This window comes from Crinia signifera, chromosome 19 (genome assembly GCF_055691185.1).
Source record: "Crinia signifera chromosome 19, ASM5569118v1, whole genome shotgun sequence".
NCBI lineage: Eukaryota > Metazoa > Chordata > Amphibia > Anura > Myobatrachidae > Crinia > Crinia signifera.
In genome coordinates this window covers 132,822,105-132,844,160 of record NC_139226.1, presented here as the reverse complement: position 1 = coordinate 132,844,160, position 22,056 = coordinate 132,822,105, and the positions used below count along the sequence as shown (strand labels likewise).

Here is a 22,056-nt window from a genome sequence, read left to right as displayed (position 1 = left end):
ACAATAATGGAGGTTATTCTGATCGGAGCGGCCAAACGTGCGTACGTTCACTATTAACGTACGCTCTCCGTACGCGGCCGTTGGGGTTAAGTCCACCCACAACTCAGCCGCATACGTACGGCCAGAAACAACGTCGAAGGGGAGTGGCGTACAATTGTGCGTACGCCAACGTACACGGACGGACCAGCCCTTACACTCCGACAACTGGCGTACAACAGAGTGTACGCCACCGTTTACGGACGTCTCTCGTCCGTCTTCCCACCGACTTCTTGCGGCTATCTGAGCGTACGCCAGCTTGCACGGACGGGTCCCTATTGTTTTCAATAGAAAACTTAGCTTATGTCACCGCTCGTGAGAGTGAGCGTACGTCCGTGCACGCTGGCATACCCTTCACATATATGGACCTGCAAATCTTGCCTTTCAACTACAATTCTGACAATTAATTAATTATTCTAATTGTTATTCAATTATTGTTTTCCATTAACTCAATTGAAGATTGTGTGCAAAATAGTGGGCATGGGCTTAAAACATTGCTGAAACATACTTTGTAGGTGTTAGATGTGGTTTATGTTATTGTATCATAAATACAAAACCTATGTTTGTATTAGAGTGAACACGTTGACACATGTCGACTTGTGTAGATTGAGTGTGCTACTGTGTAAAGTCTATGAAAGCACGTAGTGAATGTGTATAACTGTTTAACAAATACCTACCTTAGCATATATAAGCAGGTCTTAAAAAGATTCTTACCTTAAATTAAACAAACCTTTAAATGTAGAGAAGTATAGAAAGATAAGCTTCCAATGTGTTTGAGTGCTGTGTGTGGCTTGCAGGTAGTGAAATCATGGTTTTGACTTAATAGACTGCAGCATTGCTTATTACATTCAGGTGTATGTGTTTGAGTAGTAATCAGCGTAAATTAGCAAACCCAGGCGCACGAAGGCATGCGGTATCTGTAGGGGTGGTCTGAGCTGGCGGTTGGCGGACGCCTGTTTTGTGTCCGAAATGAACGGTGCTTTAGGCGATCGTGCGGTAGTAGCACCGTTCATTTTTGGTGCACACCCCCGTGTACGCCCATATTTACGCCCATTTTCCCTCATTATTTCGGCCGCTCCCCTCATCACGCCCCTATGCCGCCCCCAATGCCCGTACTCTCGCGTACAGGTTTTTTCGCACGTAGAGACCCGTCCGTAAGCGTTGTGGAGTGTTCGCGCCTGCGCATTGGCGATTGTACGCATGAGCAGATCATGAAAAAACCCGGAACGTACGCGTACGGCCCGGCCGCACCAACCAGAATAAGGCCCTATATGCTGGAGGTAATTGGAAGAGCAATGATGGTAGTTTGTTTGGACCAGCGGCGTAACTATAGCACCGCAGACCCCGCCACCGCGGGGGGGGGGGGGGCGCTGTGCATGTGGGGGCGCCGGGGGCTGCGGTGCTATAGTTAACCCCCCCCCCCCCAATCCCCTGCAGACTTACCTATCGCGCTGGTCCCGGCGGCTCCGTTCTTCTGCTGAGGACCACCACAAAATGGCCGCCCCCATATAGCACACAGTTCTCTGAAACTGTCTGCTGTATGGGGGCGGCCATTTTGTCGTGGTCCTCAGCAGAAGAACGGAGCCGCCGGGACCATCGCGATAGGTAAGGCTGTGGGGGATTGGGGGGGGGGTTTGCATAGGCGGCGAGGCGGCAGGGCAGGGGGGTAGGGGTGCTTGGTGGGGCGGCGGCGAGGGGGGGCGCCCCCCCTAACGGCGGGGGGGGGGGGGGGGCAAAACGTAGCTACGCCACTGGTTTGGACCACCTATTTAACAAATGACCGACAGAAACTTCGGACAGATAAACGCAATGACAGATAAGTGACAGTTGGCGGATAAAAAAAAATTTTCTCCTGTCCACAAAATTTGGATATGGCCCTACTTGCTGAATGGGGTGTATATCATACATGAACAATCCGAAATCCGATTATTATCAGGGGTATTCAACCGTAGGTGAGATCTTCTAAGGAATGGATCTGCTCAAATGAGCTTAGAATCTATGGCCTTATACCAAGCCACTACAGTATATATATAAGATGTGTATCGCTTTGATCCCAAAACAGGAGTGAGGTTCTGGGATCAACTCCTGTTCTGGGATCAAAGCGATACACATCTTATATATAAATATAAAGTTATTTATATGACTTGCTCTTAGTGTAATTAATAAAGCATTCAGTATGTATTATCAGCATTAACACCACCATATATATATATATATATGATAAGCTCCTGTATCAGTTCATTGGCCTTAAATTCTACCACTAGAGCTGCACATGGAGGGACACAGGGCGATATAAAAGAGAAGAGAGGGGGCCGCTCGCCTGCAGCCGGCACTTCAGTAGTGCTAGCCGCTACACCGGGAAGTGATCGTTTACCGGTCCTGTGGTACACAATGCCGGGAGTCTCCTGGTGCCGCTCTGAAAATCCAATTGCTGACCGGAGATGGCTTCTGCCGGTCACGTGTGCGCTCACGTGATTGGCTACTTTCATTTATACAGATTTAATAGAAAATAAGGTACTTGTATACCTTCACGGCTCCCATCGCATGCCATCGCATGCCATCACATGCCATATGTAGTGGCATGCGGTGCGATGCGATTTTTCCGGGGTTTTTATGCATTTGTTATAAAAATCGCATGCCATCGCATCGCATGCCATGCGATGCGATGGCATGCGATTTTGATCACAAATGCATCCAAATGCATTTAAATTAGTAGCAAACATGTTAAATGCACCCCAAATGTCTTTTTTCACACTGTACCACCCCCACTATCAAAGCCAACCCGAAGCGATGGCATGCGATGCGATTTCCTATACGATGCCCATCGTGGGAGCCGTGATACTACACAAGTACCGAAAATAATAAAAGATTTTTTAGTATGTAATATCATTTCTATTGGGGATAAAGCGCGCACCTCATCTAAGTTTTTTTCTTTGTCCTTTTCGATATATAAACGTGTCAACTCGGGGGTGCACCACAGACATCACAAAAACAATTAAAGGCCTAAGGGCCAATATTGCGAGGTGATGTTAAATAGAGGATTCCTCTTTAATAATAGTCAGTTATGACTAGGGTAGCCAATCCCAGGATCAGGATCGGCGGGATCCCGGGATTTGGCACCTAAAACGCCAGGCAGTCTAATGCTCAGACGCTGCCCGGCTACACCCGTCCCAGGCAGTGTGGCTCTGCGCAGCGTGCCGACGTCAGAGGTCACTCTGCACAGGCCACACAACAGCCGTCTCTTACTGTGCGCACCGCACTGACCTCCTGCCGCCTCCATGAGACCGCCCACCCACCCAGGCTGCCTGCATTTCCCTCTTCCCGGACCCCCGTACCATCGCCCAACGCCACCCACACAGGCTCCATCCTCTCGCCAGGCTGCATTCACCCAGCCGCACCGCACCTGTAAGTAAATTTGCGGGTGGCCAGGGGGGTTTTGTATTTGTATGTTTTTGGATTAGGGAAGCCAATCCCGGGATCCCGGGAATCCCTGGATTGGGCATTTTTCAATCCCAAATTCCGGGATTGAAAAAATGCCCCCGGGATTGGCATCCCTAGTTATGACCTCAAGATTAATTTTCATAAGAGAATAATATTATTTCCTGATTATTAGTGCGGACCCCCTAAAAATTTTCTCTAAACCCACATCCATTTAGTAACGGTGTGAGTGGTTCACTGGACTGCATTGGCGAAACATGACTAAAGAAATAGTTGAAACCAATGCAGTTTTGACAAAAAGACTTGGATCAGTAATTTGCTGATTCAACTGTTTTTTTTTTTTTGTCCCTGCCAGATTTTTGCACAGGCAAAAAATTGACACTTTAACTGAATAAGTTTAATGCAAAGTCGACCTAAAAAATGGCGAAAAGTGCAGATTTTTCGACTGGCATGTAATTGAATATCCTTTAGTATTTCAATAGGAAAGTTTTGAGAAGAGATTAAAATAAGCAGGATATACAGTGGCACGTGTAAGGAAAATTTAGTTTTGTATTACCAAATATTGGGGCAGATGTATTAAGCCCTAACAAGAGATAAATGCAAGGGTGATATAGAGAGATAAACGTCCAGACAATCACCTCCTAGCTGCCATGTTACAGGCTGTGTTTGAAAAAAGTCAGTAAGAAGCTGATTGGCTGGACCGTTATCTCTCTTTATCATCCTTGCATTTATCTCTTGTTAATACATCTGCCCCATTGACACCATATTTATCTGAAATCTTGACGAAATCTCTGAACTGTCAGATTCCTCCACCCTATTACTTTTGGCACAAGCTTTATTACTGGATTACTGACTACTTTCCAATTTGCCAAAGAATAACATGCAGCCATAACTCTTTAAAGGCAGAAGTCACAAAAAAAAATAAAAAATACATCCATTTCAAATGTATAAATGCACTTTATATGGACAAATACGATTTTTTTTCTTTAGTCCACCCGATTATGCTTTTTCGAGGATAAAAGGTATCATTTCTGTCTAGAGAGTACAAAATGATTTGCGGATTTTCATACAATAAACCCCGCACAGAGTAGATTATTTCTGCTCATTATCCCCATTACTTTCCAAATGATACAGGAGTCTCAAAACTGCTGAAAGATAAAATTATGTTGGGGTTAAAAGAGATTGCACTTCAATTGTGGAAGAAGCCAAGGCCACAGGAACACGGCTCTGTAATAATCACCGTAAACTACGAGTGACTGAATATCAATGGAACCTTTGCTGAAAAATGTCTCTGTTGAAATATATGATGAATAACAAAAATGATGGAACAGTCAGTGTGTCCGGGGAGTGTTCAGCGACAGAGCGGAAAGACCTAATCTGGGATTTAAAGACTTTCTCTCTGAAATTATATGACATGCACTGCATTCTGGCAAATGCCAGCAGCATTTTTCCTTTACAAGTGAAAAGTACCCAACAGTCATTGCTTGTGCTGGCAGGCCCAGAATACAAAGCACCGTTGTCCCACCAGTGGCACAATGACTGGCAGAGAACTCTCCTCTTCTGCCAGGAACCCTGACATTCCCGAGCAGCAAGTATGAGGATGTTCTACTAATGAGCAAGATTAATTTTCAACTTGCAGATTGAAAAAAATAATAATAATTTGGTGGATGTTATGGGTGTGAAGTATTCTCTATGGAAAATGGGACTCGTCTGATATTCAAGGGATACTTGCATTACTAAACACAGAACCTTAACAGCACGTCAAATAATAATTCCTCGCTAATTGTACCATTACCCCACTAATGAGTATAATTAGCGACCATGGCAGTGATAGAGAATGTAGTACTAAGCAGTATTCAGCCCCAACAATACTACAAGGTAATAATTGCCTCCTAACTGTCCTGATTCCCTTCCTTGGAAGAGGCAGAGTTTCCCTCAACACACACAGTTTAGGCAGTTAGGGGAGAGTTTCTGGGTAGATATGGAAAGGATTCGGGTGCCGGTTTGTCCCAATTGTCTGATGTGTAATCATTGGGAGGAATGTCTGGATACACATGTGACTGTTTGAAATTGTCTTTCTGGTTAAAAGTAAAAATTATAAAAGACGTTTAGAAAAACTTGAGGATAAAAATACAATTTATTTTAGAAATAATGCTTTAAATAAAGCATTTCCATGTATTATTGTTTGTTGCTATCACAATCCTAAAGTCGCTCTCTTATCTTATTCTCTTCAGTACACAGCTCCTCTCATCACGCACAACCAATACACTGCCCCTTCACTTCACCCACTCTTCCCAATACACTGCCCCTTCACTTCACCCACTCTTCCCAATACACTGCCCCTTCACTTCACCCACTCTTCCCAATACACTGCCCCTTCACTTCACCCACTCTTCCCAATACACTGTCCCTTCACTTCACCCACTCTTCCCACTACACTGCCCCTTCACTTCATCCACTCTTCCCACTACACTGCCCCTTCACTTCACCCACTCTTCCCAATACACTGCCCCTTCACTTCACCCTGTCTTCCCAATACACTGCCCCTTCACTTCACCCACTCTTCCCAATACACTGCCCCTTCACTTCACCCACTCTTCCCAATACACTGTCCCTTCACTTCACCCACTCTTCCCAATACACTGTCCCTTCACTTCACCCACTCTTCCCACTACACTGCCCCTTCACTTCATCCACTCTTCCCACTACACTGCCCCTTCACTTCACCCACTCTTCCCAATACACTGTCCATTCACTTCATCCACTCTTCCCAATATACTACCACTACACTGCCCTTTCACTTCATCCACTCTTCCCACTACACTGCCACTTCACTTCACCCCCTCTTCCCAATACACTGCCCTTTCACTTCATCCACTCTTCCCACTACACTGCCCCTTCACTTCACCCACTCTTCCCAATACACTGTCCATTCACTTCATCCACTCTTCCCAATATACTACCCCTTCACTTCATGCATTCTTACCAATACACTGTCCCTTCACTTCACCCACTCTTACTAATACACTGCCCCTTCACTTCACCCACTGTTCCCAATACACTGCCCCTTCACTTCACCCACTCTTCCCAATACACTGTCCCTTCACTTCACCCACTCTTCCCGCTACACTGCCCTTTCACTTCATCCACTCTTCCCACTACACTGCCCCTTCACTTCACCCCCTCTTCCCAATACACTGCCCTTTCACCCCAATACACTCACTTCACCCACTCTTCCCAATACACTGTCCATTCACTTCATCCACTCTTCCCAATATACTACCCCTTCACTTCATGCACTCTTACCAATACACTGTCCCTTCACTTCACCCACTCATCCCAATACACTGCCCCTTCACTTCACCCACTCTTCCCAATACACTGCCCCTTCACTTCACCCACTCTTCCCAATACACTGTCCCTTCACTTCATCCACTCTTCCCAATACACTACCCCTTCACTTCACCCACTCTTCCCAATACACTAGCCCTTCACTTCACCCACTCTTCCCAATACACTGCCCTTTCACTTCACCCACTCTTCCCAATACACTGCCCCTTCACTTCACCCACTCTTCCCAATACACTGCCCCTTCACTTCACCCACTCTTCCCAATACACTGTCCCTTCACTTCACCCACTCTTCCCAATATACTACCCCTTCACTTCACGCACTCTTACCAATACACTGTCCCTTCACTTCACCCACTCTTCCCAATACACTGCCCCTTCACTTCACCCACTCTTCCCAATACACTGCCCCTTCACTTCACCCACTCTTCCCAATACACTGTCCCTTCACTTCACCCACTCTTCCCAATACCATGCCTCTTCACTTCACGCATTCTTTCCAATACACTGCTACTTCACTTCACCCACTCTTCCCAATACACTACCCCTTCACTTCACCCACTCTTCCCAATACACTACCCCTTCACTTTACCCATTCTTCCCAATACACTGTCCCTTCAATTCATCCACTCTTCCCAATACACTACCCCTTCACTTCACCCACTCTTCCCAATACACTAGCCCTTCACTTCACCCACTCTTCCCAATACACTAGCCCTTCCCTTCACCCACTCTTCCCAATACACTGCCCCTTCACTTCACGCACTCTTCCAATACACTGCCCCTTCACTTCACCCACTCTTCCTAATACACTGCCCCTTCACTTCACCCACTCTTCCCAATACACTGTCCCTTCACTTCACCCACTCTTCCCAATGCACTGCCCCTTCACTTCGCGCACTCTCCCAATACACTGCCCCTTCACTTCACACACTCTCCCAATACACAGCGTCCTCACTTTACTTAATCTCCCCAAAACATAGCCTCCTTACTTCCCTTGCTCTCTCCAATCCACAGCCTACTCACTTCCCTCAATTTCCCCAATACCCCATCTCCTCAGTTCACTCACTGTCCCCAATACCCCGCCTCCTCACTTCACTCACTGTCCCAATACCCCGCCTCCTTACTTCACTCACTGTCCCCAATACCCCGCCTCCTTACTTCACTCACTGTCCCCAATACCCCGCCTCCTTACTTCGCTCACTGTCCCAATACCCCGCCTCCTTACTTCACTCACTGTCCCCAATACCCCGCCTCCTTACTTCACTCACTGTCCCCAATACCCCGCCTCCTTACTTCACTCACTGTCCCCAATACCCCGCCTCCTTACTTCGCTCACTCTCTCCACTACAAAGCCTCCTTCCAATACATAGACCAACAATATCACTGGCTTTACCCAATACACTATGGCGTATATTGCATGAATCAAATGCATTATCATGTATGTTATTTGCAGAATGTCCTGTGTATAACACACATACCTCACTGAGATGCATAGTGGGCACCTTTTACCTGATGTCAGGTATATGCTCATGTGTGTATATTAGTTTGGTGTACTGTATGCGCACATTTAGCAGGGCCATCTGTGAGTAGAGTTTGGTTGCATCTGGGCAACATTTGGATAAACCAGTATCCACCAAGTCTTTCTTAGCTGAAAATAAACCTCTTTTTCCAGAAAACACAAGTATTTTTTCCCTATGCACTAAGTGATTACCTATGGTGGTGTAGGCTTTTCTACATGCACTGGCGCAATCCTATAATCGTAACCTGCACCTCAGGATGTTTACTGGGAAGGAAAGGGGGGGGGGGTGCTGTGTATTGGGGTGGCATAACTCTTCTGGTTTTCATAAATAAATCTAGTCAACCAACTGTGGCACTTGGCACACTCCCAACATTTCACATGTGTTTAGTACAACATCTTATGTGAGGGACTGATCTGAAATGTTGGGAGTAATTCATGTGCCACAGTTGGTGGACTTGATTTATTTATGAAAACCAGAGGTGTGACGCCCACTTTCCACCCTATACATTGAAGGCTATAGCAGATAATATTCCCAAGTGTATTATAGTGGCACTAAATGTATTAGTCATGCTATATACTGTAGTGTACATGGGTTGTCATTTGTTTGTGCATAATGCCATTGAAACCTCAATAGACATACTGTACAGCACATTCTTCTATAATAGCATCATCTCGCATGCACACAGTTACAGTACAGGCTGATCCCATAGGTATTGGCAACCTAGGCTGACCTATCACTTACATCACATTTTGTACTTATTTACCATATGGAACGTGGATTCTGCCAAACCCAGCTCAGACATTACAAAATTCAACACATATAAACAGAAGCAGGTGTTGCTAAGAGGCAATGACCATATAAAATCCAAAAATCCAAAAATAAAACATGTACTGTAAGATTTCTTGTATTATTACAACACACGTATAGAAAAATCCTATATTTCAGCTGGACGTAAATCTATAACTTATATGAAATAAGGCTTTTTATTAGAGATGTGCAGGTTCTGATTTACTCTGATTTACTCTGATTTCAAAGCAGGATCTTATTGGCTATCCCAAATCACATGCCTCCTGCCCGTGTTATGTATATCTTAATGTTACATAGTTACATAGTAGATAAGGCTGAATAAAGACTTGCGTCCATCGAGTTCAACCTACGTTTTAATAGCTTATCCCTTGTAAAAGACAGAATATGATTCTTATTCGTACCCGTGGATGTTTTTATCCAATAACTGCTTGTCCAACCTTATTTTGAACGTATTTATTGTATCTGCCGACACCACCTCTCCAGGAAGTGAGTTCCAAAGTTTGACTGCTCTGACCGTAAAGAATTTTTTTCTTTTGAGGGAACAAAATTTTCTTTCTTCTAATCTAAATTCGTGCCCTCGCATCCTAGATTCCTTTCTTGCAGTAAAAAGGGTGCTTGAGAGTTCCTTATATTGGCCCCTTATATATTTGTACATGTTGAGCATGTCCCCCCTTAATGTGTTTCTGAATTGTATGTGGCGGTAAATGTTATTGATACAAAGTGGTAGTACTTATTGTAATGTGTTTAGCATGTAGCTTACATTTTCTAAAGCAGCAATCAATTACGTGGCAAAATCAACCTGGATTTTCAGTGTAACTGATTGCCGCTTTAAAATAAATGGGCCAGGGGTTTTAAAATACTGGAAAACTGCACTCCTACCGAGCCTCCCAGCGCCAGGCACTGTAGTGTATTTGTAGGGTCAGCCCTGGGGGAGAGGCAGAGCTTTTGAAATTAGCAATGTGTGGTGCATTGTGACAGCCAAAACAGACACAGATGAGTAAAGGTACAGTGCAGGACACCACCATGAACTGCTGGGAAAGGTGAGGAGCCCAGAGCTGCCACTGGTCAGGAAGCATGCTTATGTTAGGAACAAGGGATTGCTGATGGTGCCTATGATTATGGTGCGATCCAGACCTGACTCAAGTACAAATAGTTACTGCAAATAATCTGCATTTAACAACACACATTAAAATGTCTCTGAGCCAGCAGCCCACCAGGAAAACCCCTTTGTAGTCTTGTACTAATAATGTACGCATGACCTCAAGAACCCATACATGGGAGGTATATCTCATGCCTGGCAGCAGTGACTGATAATTCAGAGAAAGACGAGCAGGAGAAATATAAGCTGTTGTATTAGGCTAGGTTTCATACAATTGTAAGCAGGAATTATTAATACATGTACTGTATATTTATTTTTAATAGAGTCCAAGATACTAAGATGTTCCGATGATATATTTACTTACTTTATAGCTTAGATCTATTACCATGAATCAAACAATACTGAATATATTAATGTGTGATAATATCATTCATAATGAACTTGCAAGCAAACGACAGATTAGCTAATCATCGTTTGTGTTTTAGCCAACAAGAGACAAGGGGAAACATTCTCCTCGCTGCCTGTCTGCATTCTGATCTGGGCTACGGATCAGCCAGTGAAGGATACTACTGTTCTGCCTCCAAACATGGAATGGAGAGTGCTTAATTGTTACGGCTAATTGCATCTTGTGGGTGATTAAAAAAAACACAAAAATATATGAACTAATAACTGCACTGTGCTGTACTGGGTTCAAAGATTCTTTGTTGTGACTTGATTTTATTAAGCCCCTGGTAAGTGCGGTTTTCTGTAATAATACCCAGGCTTCCAAACAGACAATACTGGAACAGGTAGAGATAATAGGATACGGACGCTAGGTCTGCAAGTATTAAGTCGACAACACTAGGTCGACATGCTTGAATGTCGACATGACTGAAAATCAACATGGGTTAGGTTGACAGGGTCATTAGGTCGAAACAATAATTAGGTCTACATAGGGAAGGTGGACAGTCAAAAAGTCAGTGGGTCAGTGATGTGACATCTATTCACATCACCTGACACACGTTGTCTTTCTCATTGGACACTTGTCTGTCCAGTGAAAAAGGATCATTATTATTATGGTTTATTTATATGGCGCCACAAGGGTTCTGCAGCTCCTAACAACACATAAATGAGCAAAAAAGTTAATAAAAATTAAATCATTAAATAAGGAGTTAAAGTAAAAGGCCATTTAGGACCAGTACATGGGAAATAAAGACAGTTCCATCAGGGGACAGGACACTGAAGCAATTATTAGGGTGGCAGAGCGCATGTTAAACTTCAATTAATTGACTTGGCTGTATTTGTATTTATTTATACTATAAGAAAGGTCGCTGTGAGCGAGGTGGCATTTTTAGCGGATATTTTGAAAATCGTTCACAGAAATGTTGGCACTATAAGGGTTAATTGGTTAAGTCCTATTGCCATCCTCTCCTCTGCAAATGAAGATTTGTATAAGATGCTTAAAACGCCACAAGATTGTCCCCAAAATGGCCTTTGTGTGCAATTCTGAATCAGCCAATCGGCATATAAAGGAGGAGGGTGAATTTGCCCCGTGTCACTGCCCACTTTGTGGCACCCTTCCAACTGTCCCATGTCTATTCTCCGCAGGCAGAGGGGCAGCAGCGGCAAAATGGGGGCGTGGCCTTGCACGAGTGATGTGATTTGAAGACCACGCCCCTCACCCTGAGGCCACTTCCTCAAAATTTCGGACGAGTGGGAGGTATGTTAGTGCTATTTGCCTAATTAAGTAAACTCTTACATTTTCATCTCTAAACATTTGGCAGTCCGAAATTGTTGCGTAAATATTATGCCATTTTCTGTGGGGGAGGTGCTTCCCTCTCAGAACTGAGTGGGCTTTGGGAGGGCAGGGGAGAAGTGAACTGCATGAAAGTGGCTGCATTCACCCAACAGCCTGTGATCACACCCCTACCTCCCCATTCAGATCCTGCTAAGCCCTGGCCCACTAATGATACTGTCAACCTAACCCTATGTCAACCTTATTTATTTATTTACAGTTTCCTATATAGCGCAGCATATTCCGTTACAGTGTCTTATATAACGCAGCAGATTCCGTCACAGTGTCTTATATAACGCAGCAGATTCCGTTACAGTGTCTTATATAGCGCAGCAGATTCCGTTACAGCGTCTTATATAACGCAGCAGATTCCGTCACAGTGTCTTATATAACGCAGCAGATTCCGTTACAGTGTCTTATATAGCGCAGCAGATTCCGTTACAGTGTCTTATATAGCGCAGCAGATTCCGTTACAGAGTCTTATATAGCGCAGCAGATTCCGTTACAGCGTCTTATATAGCGCAGCAGATTCCGTTACAGTGTCTTATATAACGCAGCAGATTCCGTTACAGTGTCTTATATAGCGCAGCATATTCCGTTACAGCGTCTTATATAGCGCAGCAGATTCCGTTACAGCATCTTATATAGCGCAGCAGATTCCGTTACAGCGTCTTATATAGCGCAGCAGATTCAGTTACAGTGTCTTATATAGCGCAGCATATTCTGTTGCGCTTTACAATTGGAAACAACAGTGATTAAACAAACTGGGTACATACAAACCGACATAGAGGTAGGAGGGCCCTGCTCACAGGCTTACAGTCTATAGGGATAATAGGAGGGATACATAAGGATAGGATTCCATAGCATGGCAGTCCCACCAGATTACAGCACAGTCCTGATGGGATACAGAAACCATCTCATATAGAGGTAGGAGGGCCCTGCTCGCAGGCTTACAGTCTATAGGGATAATAGGAGGGATACATAAGGATAGGATTCCATAGCATGGCAGTCCCACCAGATTACAGGATAGTCCTGATGGGATGCAGAAACCATCTCATATAGAGGTAGGAGGGCCCTGCGTACAGGCTTACAGTCTATAGGGATAATAGGAGGGATACATAAGGATAGGATTCCATAGCATGTCAGTCCTACCAGATTACAGGACAGTCCTGATGGGATACAGAAACCATCTCATATAGAGGTAGGAGGGCCCTGCTCGCAGGCTTACAGTCTATAGGGATAATAGGAGGGATACATAAGGATAGGATTCCATAGCATGGCAGTCCCACCAGATTACAGCACAGTCCTGATGGGATACAGAAACCATCTCATATAGAGGTAGGAGGGCCCTGCTCGCAGGCTTACAGTCTATAGGGATAATAGGAGGGATACATAAGGATAGGATTCCATAGCATGGCAGTCCCACCAGATTACAGGATAGTCCTGATGGGATGCAGAAACCATCTCATATAGAGGTAGGAGGGCCCTGCGTACAGGCTTACAGTCTATAGGGATAATAGGAGGGATACATAAGGATAGGATTCCATAGCATGTCAGTCCTACCAGATTACAGGACAGTCCTGATGGGATACAGAAACCATCTCATATAGAGGTAGGAGGGCCCTGCTCGCAGGCTTACAGTCTATAGGGATAATAGGAGGGATACATAAGGATAGGATTCCATAGCATGGCAGTCCCACCAGATTACAGGACAGTCCTGATGGGATGCAGAAACCATCTCATATAGAGGTAGGAGGGCCCTGCTCGCAGGCTTACAGTCTATAGGGATAATAGGAGGGATACATAAGGATAGGATTCCATAGCATGGCAGTCCCACCAGATTACAGGACAGTCCTGATGGGATGCAGAAACCATCTCATATAGAGGTAGGAGGGCCCTGCTCACAGGCTTACAGTCTATAGGGATAATAGGAGGGATACATAAGGATAGGATTCCATAGCATGGCAGTCCCACCAGATTACAGGACAGTCCTGATGGGATGCAGAAACCATCTCATATAGAGGTAGGAGGGCCCTGCTCACAGGTTTACAGTCTATAGGGATAATAGGAGGGATACATAAGGATAGGATTCCATAGCATGGCAGTCCCACCAGATTACAGGACAGTCCTGATGGGATGCAGAAACCATCTCATATAGAGGTAGGAGGGCCCTGCTCGCAGGCTTACAGTCTATAGGGATAATAGGAGGGATACATAAGGATAGGATTCCATAGCATGGCAGTCCCACCAGATTACAGGACAGTCCTGATGGGATGCAGAAACCATCTCATATAGAGGCAGGAGGGCCCTGCTCACAGGCTTACAGTCTATAGGGATAATAGGAGGGATACATAAGGATAGGATTCCATAGCATGGCAGTCCCACCAGATTACAGGACAGTCCTGATGGGATGTAGAAACTATCTCATATAGACGTAGGAGGGCCCTGCTCACAGGCTTACAGTCTATAGGGATAATAGGAGGGATACATAAGGATATAATTCCATAGCATGGCAGTCCCACCAGATTACAGGACAGTCCTGATGGGATGCAGAAACCATCTCATATAGAGGTAGGAGGGTCCTGCTCACAGGCTTACAGTCTATAGGGATAATAGGAGGGATACATAAGGATAGGATTCCATAGCATGGCAGTCCCACCAGATTACAGCACAGTCCTGATGGGATGCAGAAACTATCTCATATAGAGGTAGGAGGGCCCTGCTCACAGGCTTACAGTCTATAGGGATAATAGGAGGGATACATAAGGATAGGATTCCATAGCATGGCAGTCCCACCAGATTACAGGACAGTCCTGATGGGATGTAGAAACTATCTCATATAGAGGTAGGAGGGCCCTGCTCACAGGCTTACAGTCTATAGGTATAATAGGAGGGATACATAAGGATAGGATTCCATAGCATGGCAGTCCCACCAGATTACAGGACAGTCCTGATGGGATGCAGAAACCATCTCATATAGAGGTAGGAGGGCCCTGCTCACAGGCTTACAATCTATAGGGATAATAGGAGGGATACATAAGGATATAATTCCATAGCATGGCAGTCTCACCAGATTACAGGACAGTCCTGATGGGCTACAGAATCCATCTCATATAGAGGTAGGAGGGCCCTGCTCGCAGGCTTACAGTCTATAGGGATAATAGGAGGGATACATAAGGATAGGATTCCATAGCATGGCAGTCCCACCAGATTACAGCACAGTCCTGATGGGATGCAGAAACCATCTCATATAGAGGTAGGAGGGCCCTGCTCACAGGTTTACAGTCTATAGGGATAATAGGAGGGATACATAAGGATAGGATTCCATAGCATGGCAGTCCCACCAGATTACAGGACAGTCCTGATGGGATGCAGAAACCATCTCCTATAGAGGTAGGAGGGCCCTGCTCACAGGCTTACACTCTATAGGGATAAATAGGAGGGATACATAAGGATAGGATTCCATAGCATAGCAGTCCCACCAGATTACAGGACAGTCCTGATGGGATGCAAATAGATATAAATGCTACTGGAGGTTGTGTGGGGGTCCGGAATATGATAAGCTGCCTGAAGAGGTGAGTTTTCAGGGAACGCTTGAAAGTTTGGAGGTTAGAGGAGAGTGTTAGTGTGTGTGGAAGGGCATTCCATAAGGTGGGTGCTGCCCGACAAAAATCCTGCAAGTGTAAGTGGGAGCAAGTAATGAGTGTGGATGAGAGACGCAGATCTTCTGCGGAATGGGAAAAATTTGGGTTTAGAGATAACCTTCAGACATGTTGACCTTCTTCTTATGAACCCTATGACCCATATTTTTCAAGGAAATACTGTATACGTTCTATGTTCTTTTTTGTTACATGATATAAATGTCACGGTAAATAAAAGTAACATTCCTGAAGATCAGGCTGTGGATGTTACACAAACCGACTTGTCATCACTTGAAGCTTGTTTACTTCAAGCCGAATAAGTTCCATCAACTGATCAGCTGAGAACACTCTAATATAAGCAGCAACCCCGGCAGCCCCATCACATCACAAACAGGAAATGATTTATGTCTTTGTTTTGATAGAGAACGATTAAGAGAACCATAAGACCTTAGGTATGTAATGAAAGCTTATAAACATAAAAATGTGGATTTCACGGTCAGAAAAGCTGCTCCATCCAATACCTAGAACTATTCCCAAGGTGTGGTATTTTATCAGCTGGTTTACTTTACAGTTACAGCTACACCTGATGGGTTTCCATAACGTAAGGAGCATACACACTTTGAGATGTGTATGCTTGTACACGTTTATTTGAGATCTCGTTGGCCATCTTGGAACACAGCATGAAGCCTCTCTGGAGAACACGTAGACTGGATTTTGTGCAGTAGTGCCCTCTTCTTTCAACAGGTAGGTATGATACCGTAAACCCCCTTGCCCCAATGCTCACTTATGACCAGGCCATAGTTGTGGCACTGAATTTGAATGGAAAAAGTGTAGGCCACAACTTCTCCACTCTGTAGGAAGTTTTAGGACATTTTCCCCTTTTGAGAGCAAAGAAAGGTTGTGGTTCTGGAAATAATTTGCAGTCGCAAAGGACACCTCTCCCGATAAATGCTGTCTTTCCGAACACAAGACTTCCTGGTTTAGGATTAAGAGTCCCTCCACCGTCCTTCTCAGGGGAAAATGCCATGAGAAGGCCATAGGCTTCTATATGGTAACACCAACCACAGATTATCTACCATATAAAAACCCCAGAATTCATCACCTGCAAAATTTGTCCAAAATCGTCCACTTTCTGCGTATGCATACAGACAGGTGCAAGTTCTGAAGTGCACTGTATGAGGTAAATAATCACTACTACCAAGAGACGCAGTGGCGGATTATCCACAGGGCTACAGGGGCGGTCGCTTTTGCTGTTCAGGGCCCCCACAGAACTTAATCGGGCCCTGAAGAGACGCGATGTAGAATACCCACTGGCACCATAGACAAATGACAGAGGTCAGCTCAATACATACAGCTGCTCCAATATTTAAGAAAAAGAGCTCATTTTATTCTTCAATGGATTCAAATATCTTGTTCTGGATAATTTCCTATACACTTTGCCTGTCACAATGTCTACCTATAGCCACACCATAATCACATACTACTTTCTGTACCTCACGGTGGAGCGCATTCACTCCAGTTTTACAAGCGATAACTGCAGCCACATGTCTGCACAAAACCCATCTGCAAGGTCAGATACATGCAGCTGTTTTTTCACACTTGGCTTTGTAAACAGTTTTACTGTCCTACAAGTTTTTGGCAAATCATTTATTATAATGTTACCCGATTACTCAACAGTGTAATGCAACATTCCACTTCCTGTGTAAATTCATGTAGGTTGTTTCACTTTAAGCAGCAAAGGGGATAAACTCCGTCCCTTTACAACTGCAAATAATAACAATTGTTGTGACCCTGTGTATGAAAATATATGAGGTTTGTTAGGTCTTTATGACACTTTGCTGAGAACAGAGAGGGTTGTTCTGACATGTAGGAGGACCATGTGGTTTGGGGCTTATTTAGATACATGCGCAGTTGCACCTTTTAGAAGGTCCTGATAATAAGGCTGGGGCAATGATACAGATGATGACTGCCAGCATCACTACACTGCTGCGTCTGATTGGCTCAATGCCTATTGACCTCTACAGCTGATAGTACTTAAATCATCAGTGTTGTGACTGTGTATTCGCATTGCTGATCTGACTTTCTCACTTGGACTGCTGCAGGAAAGACATTTCCCATTTGACTATTAAAAGGGAAAATAACAGACATTTGTATTTTTGAGGCTAGAAAATTGTATTTATTGAAAGGAACCTTTTGCATTTATCAGTGAGTAGCGACAATATGCTTTCTTTTACACATGACACGTCCCATACTATTTTTATACTGCGGAAAAGTAGCATAGTCAGACTTTAGCATTCACTAATACCCCTTTCACACTGCACTTGTTAGACGGTATATTGCCGTTTTTTTCCCATTTCAAAACGTTTAAGGCTGCAGTGGGAAAGCGCCAGAGTTCATTTACCAGTTACAGATAACCGGTATTTCAAAACGTTTAAAAAGCAGAGTCCTACACGATTCAAAGACGTTTTTATATAGTGTGAATGGCTCTGAAACGGTATTTAGTAAAAACAACAGATTACAGACCTGTGATAGGCTGTCCCCTGCATTCTGCCTTGAAACGTGTTCAGGGGATTAAACGGGTTGACTGATGTGAAAACAGAGATGGATAATATCTGACTTAAGCAAAACCAGTGAACTCACCTGTACATGATTAAAGAAATCCTGAAAACATGATTTTTTTTGTGTGATTTGTAATTGAAAACAGTTCTCTACACTATCGTATACACTTGTACATCTGGTGCAAATGCTGCGGTTTGTTTTACACATCTTGAGTTTACACATACGTGTAGAAATTTTTATGTGCATTTTTCCCAATGTCCTTTATAGGGGGCAGGTGCACATGGATGTGGTATAGCTCACAGACAATGTTTAGTCAGACAGTCAACAGATCGACACCAAAAGTTAGACATGCATTAAGCCCCGTACACACGGGGGGAGATATATTGCTCAGGAATATATTGCTAGCAATATATTCCTGAGCAATATATTGCCCAGTGTCTCCTTTGCATCAGCGACCAGAGATGGTCGCTGATGAAAAGGAACCTCTGCTGGGGGAGCCGCAGAGGTAATTAGCTGGTCGCAGGAGCAGCGATTACAATGGGGCAGAAAACGGGAGCGCGCACCCGGCGATTTATCGCTGGTGCGCACTCCAATCACTGGCAATATGGTCGCCTGCGACCATATTACCAGCGATTATAGCCCCTATCGCCCCCGTGTGTACACAGCATCAGTCAGACATTGACAAAAGTTAGACATGCATTAGTCAGACATTGACAAGTTAGATATGCATTAGTCAGACATTGACAAAAGTTAGACATGCATTAGTTAGACATTGACAAAAGTTAGACATGCATTAGTCAGACATTGACAAAAGTTAGACATGCATTAGTCAGACATTGACAAAAGATAGACATGCATTAGTCAGACATTGACAAAAGTTAGACATGCATTAGACATTGACAAAAGTAAAGACACAGCCATGTCAGTACCGACAGTACTGCATCACGATGCCTCCCTGAGCTTGGCACACTATTCTCTTCTCCCTCTATGCCCACTGGCATGGTAAAACATGATCAAGTAGGTTTTAAAAAAAAAGTCGGTTGTCATGTCTAAGTAATGCATGTCTAACTTTAGTCACTGTCGGACTAATGCATGTCTAACTAATGAACGTCTAACTTTTGTTAATGTTTAATTAATGCATGTCTAACTTTCTTGTCAATGTCTAACTAACTAATGCATGTCTAACTTTAGTCACCGTCGGACTAATGCATGTCGGACTTTTTTGTCAATGTCTAACTAATGAATGTCTAACTTTTGTTAATGTCTAATTAATGCATGTATAACTTTCTTGTCAATGTCTAACTAACGAATGTCTACCTTTTGTTAATGTCTAATTAATGCATGTCTAACTTTTTGGTCAATGTCTAACTAACTAATGAATGTCTAACTTTAGTCACTGTCGGACTAATGCATGTCTAACTTTTGGTGTCCACCTATCGACTGACAGAACACTGTCCGTAAGACATCGGGAACTCAGTGCACATCTCCATACCCTCCAACATTTGAGGGGCCAAAATCGGTACACATTTAGGAAGGGGGTGTGGCCACGGGTAAAGTGGGCGTGGTCATGGGTAAAGTGGGCGTGGTCACTCCCCTTTCCGAATGTGTACTGAGTGGCCCTGTGGGACAAATGGCAATATGCCCCCCCCCCCTCCCCTCCCCTCAGCCTGATGCAGCTAATGTCACATAGTGGCTTGGTGGCTGCTGGAATATTAAAATAAATAAGTATATTATTTAATATAACAGCAGCCACCAAGCCACCATGTGACATGAGCTGCAGCAGGTGCGTCACACGATGGATTTATAAAGAAGAGTATATAAAGTATACAAGCTGAGCCACCTTACATTGCTGCACTTACATTGTGTGCTGCGGCAGGCTCCTCCGAATCCAGGTTCAGTCAGTGTGTCACGCACCCCGGGGCTCCTGGCTGGCCACCGCAGCCCTGAGCACTCAGGCAGATTCGCAGCCAAGAGGGAAACTGAGGGCAGAGTCTGAAGAGTCCTATTTCTTCTCCCATGATTGCACACTGCACTGGGTGCGCGGTGCCGGCGTCGGCGCGTGACATCATGAAGCACGGCACGGCACCGGCCCGCGCATTGCACACATGGGAACGGGTGAGGGGGGGAGCCGGCGGTGCAGTCCAGACATCACACTTAGTGGCAGATGTATTAAGCCTGGCGAAGAGATAAACTGGAGATAAAGTGGAGAAATAGTGGATGGAGATAACGCACCAGCCAATCAACTTCCAACTGTCATATTTCAAACACAGCTGATTGGCTGGTGCGATATCTCCTTCCACTTTTTCTCCACTTTATCTCCAGTTTATCTCTTCGCCAGGATTAATACATCTGCCCCATGGAGCGCCCGGGAGCCAGGAGGAACATGAGGCGCACTGTGAGTGACTGACCGCTGAAATGCGGTACATTCGGTACAATTTAAATTTGCCGGTACAGACTGTTTAAAAACGGTACTGTACCGGCAAATTCGGTACAGTTGGAGGGTATGCATCTCCCCCTAGGTCTCAGTGGTTGCACCCACTTCCATGACTCTCTAAAAAAGTCAAATCATTCCTACAGTAAAGGTAGATTCTGAACTTGCCACCCACAACATAATATGAACATGTATAGAGGAAAGCTTTCCTACCGGCCGCTCAGGGGCCATCTGTAGCTCTCTGGGAGTTTTTGTGGTCCTCACTTATAACCTTTGTATTGTTTGACATCATTTTGTATTAGTAGTAATAAACTATTAACCCCTTTTTTCTATGAATCCCTGGAAAGTTCTTGTACAGAAAAGCAATCTGTAGCTCTATAATAGTAATGGAACTACTAGTATCAGCATGCCTGCCAATGCACAGGCAGTCTTGTTCCTACTACATGTATTAAAGTATACTGTCACAAATAACTTTAAATATGTTGTATCGCTTAAATAATCATTTTTGTAAAATAATTCACTTGTATCCCCCCGGACAATCACACAAGTCATAAGACATTGCACCCTGTATAATGGGTCAGAGGGTAAGCATGCTGCCAGTGAATAAGGACACTTACCTGCTTTGGGTATAGTCTGTCCTGGTGCAGGCAATGGAAGAGAGTGCAGATAGAGTACTAGGAAGACAAACATATCAGAGTGCAGTGTGGGGAACTTATCTCTACTACCAAAACTTCTTCTGACCATGCATAGTCATTAGTAGGGGGCATCAGAGTCTCCAGCTGCTGGTCTTCTCATCCCTGGAGGTCTTACAGGCTGATTCCTCAGTGCCAGTGACACCACCTCCTGCCCAGGAGCTGCGGCTGCCAGTACAATATGTATTGCTGCTTGTAATCAAGTTTCTTCAGTGCTGGCTGCAGCATAACATGTGCGGAGAGGATCAGACTTGTATAAAAGGTGATAATAATAATAATTGGGGAGCAGGTTACAGCATCTGTGGCAGGGGAGTCTTACTGCAGTAACAGGCTGTGAACTCATCCAACGTTGTGGCTTATGCTGCTGCTGCCCGGACGTGTTACACTGCTGAGTAGGGGAAGAAAAAAGTTTAATTCTCAATCTCTACACACCCTCTGAGGACTCAGACACTGGGGAGAGCAGGGTTCCTGCGGGGTCCTACTGCCAGTCTGCTTGTGTGCAAGGCATTGCATTGTGATGTCATGCTGAAACAGCTGGATACAGTGGGACTAGGCTCACACAGGTTATATGGAAGCACTGTGCTAGCTGTATACAGAGGCTCTGTTCCTGCAGCAGGGTGAGCTGGAACATAGACTCATGCTGCTAATCAGACATTCATCTTCCAATAGCTGGATATTCACAATAGATTGTTAACAAATAGACGAT

At 44.6% G+C, this 22,056-nt stretch overlaps 1 protein-coding gene across 1 annotated transcript in view; it reads right to left on the bottom strand.

Moving 5' to 3' along the window:
* The window catches only part of VWA1 (von Willebrand factor A domain containing 1), a 124,803-nt gene extending 102,985 nt beyond the window's left edge, over nucleotides 1-21,818 (bottom strand). The window contains exon 1 of the mRNA XM_083163389.1: nucleotides 21,276-21,818. Coding sequence (XP_083019515.1) covers nucleotides 21,276-21,402 — 127 coding nt within the window. The 5' untranslated portion in view covers nucleotides 21,403-21,818. The remainder of the gene's footprint in view (nucleotides 1-21,275) is intronic.
* Nucleotides 21,819-22,056: the final 238 nt, after the last annotated feature.